The 10,461-nt window shown below is 34.2% G+C and overlaps 3 protein-coding genes across 3 annotated transcripts in view; 1 reads left to right on the top strand and 2 right to left on the bottom strand.

Moving 5' to 3' along the window:
* The window catches only part of LOC105330266 (UPAR/Ly6 domain-containing protein CG9338), a 3,109-nt gene extending 2,828 nt beyond the window's left edge, over window positions 1-281 (bottom strand). Inside the window, exon 1 of the mRNA XM_011431877.4 lies at window positions 74-281. Within this exon, the coding sequence (XP_011430179.3) occupies window positions 74-125 (52 nt within the window). The 5' untranslated portion in view covers window positions 126-281. The remainder of the gene's footprint in view (window positions 1-73) is intronic.
* Window positions 282-3,870: 3,589 nt separating this feature from the next.
* On the bottom strand, window positions 3,871-6,402 carry LOC105330267 (tRNA (guanine(37)-N1)-methyltransferase). Its single transcript, XM_066089148.1, has 4 exons — window positions 5,670-6,402; window positions 5,196-5,384; window positions 4,304-4,903; window positions 3,871-3,933 (listed from the first exon to the last, which is right to left on the bottom strand). Exons 1-4 carry the CDS (start codon window positions 6,367-6,369, stop codon window positions 3,902-3,904), a joined length of 1,521 nt encoding a protein of 506 aa, XP_065945220.1. The 5' UTR covers window positions 6,370-6,402; the 3' UTR covers window positions 3,871-3,901.
* Window positions 6,403-6,555: 153 nt separating this feature from the next.
* Window positions 6,556-10,106, top strand: LOC105330271 (CDK-activating kinase assembly factor MAT1). Its single transcript, XM_034468553.2, has 8 exons — window positions 6,556-6,685; window positions 7,414-7,566; window positions 7,847-7,920; window positions 8,172-8,275; window positions 8,572-8,712; window positions 8,840-8,959; window positions 9,512-9,633; window positions 9,833-10,106. The coding sequence occupies exons 1-8, from the start codon at window positions 6,597-6,599 to the stop codon at window positions 9,957-9,959; spliced, it is 930 nt and encodes a 309-aa protein (XP_034324444.2). The 5' UTR covers window positions 6,556-6,596; the 3' UTR covers window positions 9,960-10,106.
* Window positions 10,107-10,461: the final 355 nt, after the last annotated feature.

The following is a 10,461-nucleotide window of genomic DNA, read 5'->3' as shown; positions in this document are numbered from 1 at the left end:
AATTAGCCGTATATGCACATTCTTCTGACAAAATAACTAATCATCAAAATGCCAAAATATATAAATGTCTTACCTGATGTGAAACAAACTGCTACAAGCAAGGCAATCGTCAAGTGTTTCTCCATATTTAAAAGAAAGATGTGTGTATAAAACCTCCTGTAGAGACCGACGAAGAAATACAACTGAAGGTCGTTTGAAAGTTCTGCCTTGGGGCTACGTAGATTCAGACCGAGGCGGTCGGGCACAAATCTGACAGCGTTAACTAAGACTACTGTGATTCGTCAGACAGCACAGTCAACAATTTGTTAAGATGACAACAAAATTGAGCTCCTGCATATTGCACAGGTTTAATTTATTAAATCAGGAAAAAAAGGCTTTTTACATATTTTTGTTTTCTTTGTCAGAGTATACGGTATTTATTGCTTGATCTTAATGGTCATCCTTTTTTCCGGTCGATTTATCTTGGTTGTCCTTTTGACCTTTGACCTAGTCAGGTGGGTTTGACTATTTTTCAGAGCTATTTACAGCTTCATAAAACAGTTACTTCATATTTCAAACTCGGTCAATTTAGCTAGGTAAGCAAACCTTTTCTTTATGAAACTTTTGCTTGTAGGACGATATGAACTCTACAAAAATATATTTTCATACACGTTGCGATTTTTTCATTCATGTACTTTAAATAGTATACAATGAGATATAATTGCAATTTTTTTTTCATTGAACACAGTCTATAGTTCAGTTCAAAAACTGTAACAAAATAGGCCTGGTAGTAAATTTTAAATGAACATTCATGGAAGTACTAGTATACTAAGGCTAGTTTTTTGGGGGGCAAACATGTACTATCAATTGATAGGTAAATTTTTTTAAAACATTTGTCTTTTACTTCTCAATATGAGCTGTATTTTTTAGAATTTTATTTTGCAGTAAATACCTGCTAGTATGATAAATTTTGATGTAACTTAAACTTTTATAATAAACAAGATTTGAAAAAACCATAACTTCTTGTCAGATGAAAGATTTCTCTTCTAAGGAATATTATTAAGGCTTCTAAACGACTTTCCCAACAAAAATATTGCTGAAAGAAATTTAAAAACCATGATTTCTTTTGTCACTTACGTAGAAAATAACATTTTCGTAAAAAAAAATTTCGACATGAAAATGCAGCTCATATTGCTTTAAGTAATTAAAGCACAATAAATAACTAAATTTATTTTGAAAATTCACAAAGTGGTTCGTAGTTTTAAAATTCGCAAAGAAAGAGCACTTGTTATCTCGAATGTTCACGAATTTCTTCTCGAGCGACTCGCATCACTTTCGCTTTATTTCGTGCGCTCGATTATCTTGTTTGTTCGCGCTATAGATGAAATACGAGGGTATTCTCTTTTGAGAAGTGGACAAGCATAGCCTACATCCTACATGTAGGCTATGCCTGTCCACTTCTCAAAAGAGAATAATACGAGGATTGTTCCAAAAGTAATGTCACACTATGCACCGCGTTTCATAATGGCGCAGTATTGGATAAAATAATACATCAAAGCTTTCCTTATCAAAATTCAAATTTGAAGTAAAATTTTGATTAAATTTTGTTGAAGACTTACAAGATATTGATGTTTATAGCATGATATATATACGTGACATCACCCCGCGTCATGAATTTACGTCTTTTTTAAGGTATGTACATGTATTTATGAAAAATTACATGCTTAAAAATTTGGAAAAGCCCCAAACAACACACTATTTTGAAACAGATTTTCTAACTGTTTGAAAAAATTAGGGAACGTTACCATCCATTTCAGATATCTACGCGATGCCTTTTGTCTCTAGATTAAGGAATTAAAAGAGTGGACATGCGAATAGTAATACGAGGCACTTTTTGCTTCGATGCATGGATAGGTATTGCTAGAAAATTTACTGGAATTGATATATCAACCTAAAATTGAGAGCGAGTGAACAGGGTACCCTTAACGTGGTTCCAATATCTAATAAAAGCATACATATGTATGTCATGTTAACATTCGGGATATAAAGGTAGCGACATTGCAGAAAAAATACATTACCCGCGATATCGGGTTATGATCGCGGGTTATGTAATTTTTTTCTGCAATGATCGCTACCTTCATAACCCGCATGAATCATCAAAGAAAGAATTTTTAACATCTTTTTTTTAATAGCTAATTGATTATGAAAAGTAAGAAAAATTCACTAAATACTGTTAATATACGAAAGTACGTTAGATAAAAGAAACCGCCAAATCGTCTCCTGTGAGACTTTGAGGGAATCGTCATGATTATACCGTGCAGTCCGTGATTTTTCCTAGGTCGCTATATATAGGTTCGGACGAATCATTAAACAGGGCGTGTCGATATATGTCCTGTCGGTTTCAGCCGCTATAGATTTCGACCAATCGATGAACGGGGATTGGCTGTTTCTATAGAGCTATGACTTAACTACATGTATAAGTTTCCGTAAGAAATAAAGGGAATAATACTTGGTTGGTGTAAATATTGCACAATAAATAATATCCAATATACTACCCCATCGATTACAAAAAGAGTAATTAGACACTTTATGATATAAAAAAAAATGGGGGGGGGGGGCTGTAAAATAGAGCATCGTGGCCAATTTTTATAGAGTACTAAATTTCGAAATTCTTCCAGAACGCCAAAGATCTAGAAATGAAGTCGCTACATGTAGCATGCGGCGACTATCCTTACCTCACGCTCTGCAAAATATCTTCAGAAATATTTGTTATAATGCGTTAAAATTTTCAGATCTAAATTGAAATAGGTAGATATTTCGAAGCACTACAGGTTTTTGTCACTTTACGCAGATTGTTCACGATTTATCGCACCTGTGACATCACTTTTGGATCAACCCTCGTTCCATCATATTCAGTTGAATTTAAATTTAATGTATTACTTTATACTGGGAAATACTCGCCCCCGTTTTATTTTCGCCCATTTCGCATTCGTTGTTGACGGGCAAATTTAAGACCTGGCGAATTCCGATATCTTCAATTAATTTTCTTTAAACACAGTGTGTCTGGGCGAATTCAAGATGGGGTTATTATTCGTTTCCTTAATATTATATTGTTACAGTGCACATGTAATGGCCACAACTTGGTGGTGGATTTCATGGCAAGTGAACACAATACTTAATTCTAAATCATTTGATTTATATAATAAAACTTGAATTCATACATCCTATTCCAAAAATAATCCAAACGCCGATAGTATTATAATTTTAATATTATATTAAAATTCACATTTAAACCGCAATTGTAATAGTGTACACGTCAAACAGCACAGAGGAGAAAAAACAAATCGCTGGGCGTCAAATCTGAATCTGGTTTAACAGTATCACAAATTTACTACTTGAATGGGGTTAAAAAAACCTCTGTTAGTATAAAACATAAAATGTTATTTGTACTATAAATTCTACAGCATCCTCATCAGCCAAGGGTTTACAATCTGCTTGCCTTATGAATATACTGAAAGCACTGGTGACAGTGGTCTTTCTCTATCATAGACCAACTTTACTCAGGGCAAGTTACTATTACTCGACACATCTTGACCAATTTGTACCTCAACTAACCTCTTGATGAAAGTGGAGGAATTGGCCGAGGTTTGCCTAATGGCATCTTCGCTAAACAAGTGTCTGATTCGTTTTTCTCATCTGATGAGAAAAAACGAATTGGACACTTGGCTAGCGGAGATGGCCTGATATTTGCTCTCACTGTCTGTTTATAGGTGTATGAACCATGTTAAAAACTTTTTGTCCAGTCTGCCAACAAGTTAACACGATTGTATTTCTCATTGAAAGTATCATCTCCATTTTTGCTTTAAACCTACGAAATTGAGAAACAGTATATCTCTGGTCACTAATTTATTTAGATATATATTTATAAACATATCTTCTTTGCTGCTGGACCATCTGGAAAAAAAACATAAGTATTTAAAATGGCATTTTCTTATTGGTGAATTGACAAACATTCACATCTTTTTTTTTGCAATTTCCTTTATGTAGGCTTAGAACCAGTTGCATGATACTGATAATTTTTGTAAAGTTTATATAAATGAATTTGAAAATGCATTATAATTTAAAAAACATTCAATTTTGCTAGCTTATTCTCAGCAATGACTTGTTTTTCCTTTGTATTTCACAGGAACTTAACACATTTCCAATACATTTGGAACAAAAATAACTGAAAAGGGACTGAATAAAGGTACTTGATTTTGTTCGCATGACTATAATAAACTCAAACAGCATTTCATAAAGCTACATTTTTTCTCTTTGTTTTTACCTTCTGTTTCTACATTCCCTTTGAACAGCACAGATTCAGGGACCCTAAATTTGATGCACATCATCTCTTTTCCTGGGGCCACATTTCTGACCTCCCTGATGCTGACGTTATCATCCAGAGTACAACCTAACACTCTTTCCACAGCCTCTCTAGTGTCCTGCTCAAGATTCTCACATTTACTAAAATAATAACAATGAACATAGGGCAAGCAGTTAGGATCTTTTGGCTTGCAGCTAGATTGATTAAAGAGCCCGACAAAACTGTCCAGAAATTCTACAGCCAGAGCTGGCAAATTCATTAAGACATGAACAGTTCCTTTAGGGGACGGGTCCTTCCATATCCTTTCCATTTCTTTTGAAAATATCTGCTTTATAAAGTCCCTGCCATCCATGTTGAAACAATGAACATTGCTATTCTGATTAGCTTTGTTTTTCGAAACATTTAACACCAGACTCTCATATGAATCAGGATTCAAATCATTTGCAAACACAGTTATTCCTTTCTTCCCACATGGTACTGCAAATGGCCCCACCCCTGCAAAAACGTCAAACACTGTATCCTCCTGTTTGATCTGCGATGCCACCAGGTTATGTTCTGTGCCTGTGCAAATACATGTACATGGTGTAGAAAAATTAACTGGCTTGAGCTTTCATTTAAACTTAAAAATGAAATATTATTGTGAAATCATTTACATTTATGGTGGCTCAATTTTGGTGGATTACATCCTCAACAAACTATGAAATTTGATAGATATCTATTATTCATATGAATGGACCCATGAGATATTAACATCCCAAGGAACACATTAAAAAACTGGCAATCCTAAAAACGGTCTTACAAATGTAAGGAATCCACCGCATACAAATCAGAATAATAAATTATGCGCAATTACCTAATTTAGTATTCCAGTAAACCTTGGAGAAATCAAAAGTGAAGGTACACCCATGCTCCTTGACAGTGGTGGTAAAATCTGGCTCACCAGCAAGCAGCTCCATCTTGAAGTTCCTGAATTCCGAGTCAATTGATTTCAACTTGTTGACAACTGTTTTTAATGTTCTGTGTTTATCTAGAATCACTTGGCCTGAAATTAAATTTAAAGACAAGTTAGCATGTTTAAATTGTTTAGATTAACTTGATCAATAGCATTAGTGTTCTAAGAAAATATTTTCTTTGAACTTGATAGAAGTAAATTAAAGTAAAACCAACATTTATAATTTTTCCCAAGTATATTATTAGTCTGTATTGGATATCTTAATTTACTGTTCAGTTGTCTGTTCTAAAAAATTTAACCTATGTACCAGAACTACCAATACATGTACTAACACTTCGAACCACAAAATTATTTGTGAAGCAAAACAAACTTCACCTATCAAATTTTTATAGTCATCTGCTCCATCGCGAAGGTTCAGGTGGGCAACGTGTCCAACTATTGCAAAGCCTGTCACTGCCTCTAGTTCCTCTGGAAGCACAGCTTTAATTATTTCTGCATGGTCCCAATTGTCATACTTCATATCAAAACTGTAGAATTGAAAACTAGATAATACAACATTTAATTTCTCCAAAACTGTTCTTTGGTCCTCATTGAAGTCTTCAGCGGATTTTATCTTTATTGGATTAAACAGCATAAGTTTATGGCTTTTTGCAAGGGAGTCTTTTGCACTTAGCTCCACAACAGGTTTAATGGATCTAAAACGCAAGACCTCTTTTTTGAGAGATTTCGCCAGTTTTCCTATACTCTTCTCAGGAACAGCGAGTCCTGGAATTAACACAGTCTTCCGAAAGAGATTTCTATCCAGAACTTTCATTCCCCGGACAGACTCCGGAGGATCAAAAAATGCTGCATTCCCTGTCATGGTGTTGTTTTTCTGACTGTCAGGATCACTTGAGAACATCCATTTATGAATTAGTTTTTGTAATGATGAAGGCCTTACTTCGCATAGATAACATGCGTTATCCTTTGTGTATAGTCTTATCAAAGCTGATTGTCTTGACAATCTGAGATTTGCAGAAAATTTCCGTAGAAAATTGAGTACCTCTGTTGTCATTTCATTGCACATGTGTTGCATCAATCCGGAAATAGAATTTTCTCATGTTAAGCCACGGTTAAACTTATTCGATTTGAAAGTAATTGAGACTGTTTACCGTGTAATTTGAAGTAAAAAATATATAGTGTTTTAAGTTTATTATAATCATAGCCAAAAACGAAATATTTCCATTTATTTAGACTCATTTACACTTTGATTGAAAATAACAGAATAAACACGAATAGTTTGATACACGGTCTACTTTTAAAATGGACGACCAGGGATGTCCTCGCTGCAAAACAACAAAATATCGAAATCCGTCCTTGAAATTACTTGTCAACGTTTGTGGACATTCCTTGTAAGGACTCTTAGTGAAAACTTGGTTTTGTAGAGATTATTCTTGTAACAGAAAGTATTTCTAATATTTACCACCGCTCTCTTCTTCCACCGGTGCTTGAGCTTTTGAGGACAGGGTCGACCCCCCCCCCCCCTTTCCATTCCCCACCCTTAAGTATAGACCCCGGGTTGTTACTCCTTTATTGTCGTTACTCCTTTATTTTCATTAGATTATATAAAAAATAAGAGCTTCTCTATATATAATACATTTGTATTATGAGAGAGCGGGTCTGATTAAAAAAAATGTTTTTTATACGTAAGTTTGTGCAATAAATTATAAATTAGATTAGAAATACATGTATGTCATAACAGGATTATTTTTATGAAAAAAAAGAAGCAAAGACCTTCGGGTCTTTACTTCGGGGTGGGAGATGGTAGAGGGAGTTGGTCCTGTCCTCAAGCACCTGTGTCTTCTTCCCAACAACAAAAATTCGAACATAATTTAGTTTATGAAAATTAAGAACCAAAAGCATGTGGTAACATTTTGAAACATTTAATGCTTTAGATGTAAAAAAAAAAAAATAATAATAAAGCTACGATGTAATTGTTTTGTGGGTGGTGACATTTTTCATAAAGATTATCTTGCCTTCAGCATCGAATTTGAAGCAGCACTGTATGTCTGTCAGTCACATTGCATTTAGAAATATGTGGAACCTTGTCAATTCATGATGGTTGACCTTTTCTTTGCAGATGTGAAACTTGTGTTGAAGCGTTGTTTGTAAAAGGTTCAGGAATATGCCCTGAGTGTGGAACAGCTCTGAGAAAAAATAATTTCAGGGTTCAGTTATTTGAAGATCCTTTTATTGAAAAAGAGATCGAAATCAGGAAAAAGATTCTAAAAGAGTGAGTATGGGTATATATATATATATTATGTGTTTAATATATAAATAATATAATATATTATTAATAATAATATGTGCTCATCTTGCGAAGTTCACCACTAGCTGACTTGCTAAAAAATAAGTACTCACTAATATCTAAATCTAATTCCCAATTATTTGTACTTTGACACATCACATTTGATCAACAGTTAGATTTTATTAGATTCATTGTATAATAATTTTTAAGACTTCTATTGTATCAGATGTATAATAAATGTTGTTCTTGTCTTTCTGTATTATAGCTACAATAAAAAAGAGGAAGATTTTAAAACTTTGGAAGAATACAATGATTACATTGAAATGATAGAGACATTAAGTAAGTACTCACACATTTTTAGAAAAATCACAAAAATTCTAAATATTATGGAATTTGAAATATTTGAAGGTAACAGAGACAGATATTGCCTCTGGTGGAGTTTGAACCCATGTCCTCCAGCTTATGCATTCTTCTGATTGAGCGACGGGGCTTAAGGTTTAACCCACTAGCCAGAGCTAAAAGGAGACGTGAATAAATTCTTCTATTAATGAATGAAAATTATAATGTTCTGCGTATATTTTTTTTTGCAGTTTTCAATATAGTGAATAATATTGATGTGGATGAAACAAGGCAGATGATAGAACAATACAAAAGAGAAAATAAAGATCAAATTAATAAAGGAAGAAATAAAAAGGTATTTGTCAAAAGCATTTTGGGGGACTTTGGCACTTTTGTTTGTGTCAAATAATAAGGAATCAGGAATGTACTAGAGAATGTAGAACCACATTTATATATTTCTTCCCCTCTGCATCAATTTAATTGTAAGATTCATTTCAATGAATTTTGATTTAACAAATGCTGAGGCTTTAGCTTTAAATTTTGTTTCTAATTAACACTAGTATACAGTAAAAAATATGAAAAATATTGTTGAACATGTTTATGGCCTGTGCAGTATCAGTTATGCTGAACATTTTATTACTTGACCCCTAGAGCAAGGATGAAGAGTATTTAGAGTGCCTGATTGAACAAGAGAAAGAGGAGAGTTCCCTCAAGAGGAAGTTTATTGTGGAGGAAGAACAGAGGGAGAAGGACAGTAAAAAGAAACACAAAGAGGCTCTCCTAGACGAACTGGTGAGCAGATGGCACTAGATAGTTCAACTGATGCCTTATGTGAACAAATTAATTTACTTCATATGTTTAAAATGCTCAACAGTATGTACTTAAAAGTTGAGTGAACAAATTAACTTTTTTATTTCAGATGTTCTCAGACAGATCAGCTCTGGATATTCTCAATGAGCACAAGACAGATATAGACAAGGAGAATGAACTCCGCGTTCCTGTGATGGCAACAACAAAGTTCTCAACAGGAATCAAACTGGTAATGTCAATCTCAAAATTATCTTCGTTACCCCCTTGTGACCCATAATTTTGTAGTCTGGTAGGTTAAAATTAGTTCCCCTGCATATGGTTTAGATAAATAATATTGAAGTTTATTTGGTAAAAAAAAACCATAATTGGTAGGATTTATGTTTGTTGTATTAAGGATAACAAGTGTATTTTATATTTTGCCTTATCAAAGAGTTCAGTCAAGTTTTATATTTTGAGATTTTTAAAATGATAAAACTTTAGGGGAAGACAATGATGAATACCCGGTACTTGTATTAGTATGTACCGTAAATTCATTTGACGTCTTCTGTCATTAGACTCCCATGTATCAGGATGGGTTCATTTATGATTTCCAAGTTTTGCAATGTTGAGTTGATGATTAAATTTTACATCTTCTGGTGTACATTGTGCTATGCCCTTTTGGGGCTTTTTGAAGACCATCGGTAAATGTACATGAATGTAAATTAAAAATACACATAAAGATTGTTTGAATGTTTTATATACCTTTGAACTTGTTATTAAAGATTATCGTGTCTGTTTGCAGGGAGCACAGGGTCCCTTCATGTCTGTTCCCCAGGAGACAGTAGAACTGTACACTTACAGTTCCATTCACCTGGATGTTTTAGGCCCAGATCCACCGGATGAAGAAGCACTGGAGACAAATGGGTAAGTTTTTTTATGCCTAATCGGAGGTTCAATTAATAAGTTCTTGCATGTCTTCTGTAAATTACTCTTGTGAGGAAGTTTCCATGTTTAAAAGCAGTGCTTTTACAGTGTTCAGCAAATGAACATAATTGTAAGGAGATACCTGAAAAGTGTTATATTTATAATTATCGATAATGAAGGTCTTTCTCTTTGTCTTTAGGTATTTAAGACACATAAGGAGTGCTTCAGATGAGGAAAAAGGCGGAGGGTTTGAATCTAAACTGGCCTGCATGCGGGCTCTACTAGATGCAGTGAATGGATTGTTTTATCTCCCAGATCAAGTCTGACAGACGCTGATCACTTGCAAGAGGAAGTGACGGTGACCAGACAGTCATTATGGATATACAACCGAGTGTCAAGGACAGGGGTCTTAATGATTGAACGACCGACAGACACTGCTTTAGTGTTGCTAGTGCCAGATCAAGGAGCAGTTTATATGTATGCCAAAGAATGGCCGTTGCTGGGATGAACGGAGCATGTTTGCTCCAACAGTGCTGGTTTTTGCCATTAACTGTAACTTTTTTTGACAGGATTTGATATACTGCCATGACAATACAAGTTTGCTTCAGAAAATGGGGTGAAAAATAATTGTACATTTACTGAGTTTATTCAGGTTATTTTGTTACTGCATTTTTGCAGAATAAAAGCAGAACAATTCATATCTTGGCGAGTTCTTATATACCTGGTACAGTGTAGTTGAAGTCTTTAACTAGATTTTATTTGGCTGTGTGCTATTTGGACTGTAATGCTAATGATGTCTTGTAAGTTAGCAAATTCAACAAAAGATTA

This window comes from Magallana gigas, chromosome 6, assembly GCF_963853765.1.
Source record: "Magallana gigas chromosome 6, xbMagGiga1.1, whole genome shotgun sequence".
Lineage (NCBI taxonomy): Eukaryota > Metazoa > Mollusca > Bivalvia > Ostreida > Ostreidae > Magallana > Magallana gigas.
The sequence above is the reverse complement of the archived record's forward strand: the minus strand, read 5'-3'. Positions and strand labels throughout refer to the sequence as shown.

Excerpts from the sequence above, each read along its gene's own strand:
- LOC105330271 (XM_034468553.2), top strand. The coding sequence starts at position 6,597 with ATGGACGACCAGGGATGTCCTCGCTGCAAAACAACAAAATATCGAAAT. Across the intron at positions 7,921-8,171 it reads TGAAATGATAGAGACATTAA|TTTTCAATATAGTGAATAAT; the intron begins GTAAGTACTCAC and ends TTTTTTTTGCAG. Across the intron at positions 8,713-8,839 it reads AGGCTCTCCTAGACGAACTG|ATGTTCTCAGACAGATCAGC; the intron begins GTGAGCAGATGG and ends TTTTTATTTCAG.
- LOC105330267 (XM_066089148.1), bottom strand. The coding sequence starts at position 6,369 with ATGCAACACATGTGCAATGAAATGACAACAGAGGTACTCAATTTTCTA. Across the intron at positions 5,385-5,669 it reads TGACTATAAAAATTTGATAG|GCCAAGTGATTCTAGATAAA; the intron begins GTGAAGTTTGTT and ends ATTTAATTTCAG. Across the intron at positions 4,904-5,195 it reads TTACTGGAATACTAAATTAG|GCACAGAACATAACCTGGTG; the intron begins GTAATTGCGCAT and ends GTATTTGCACAG.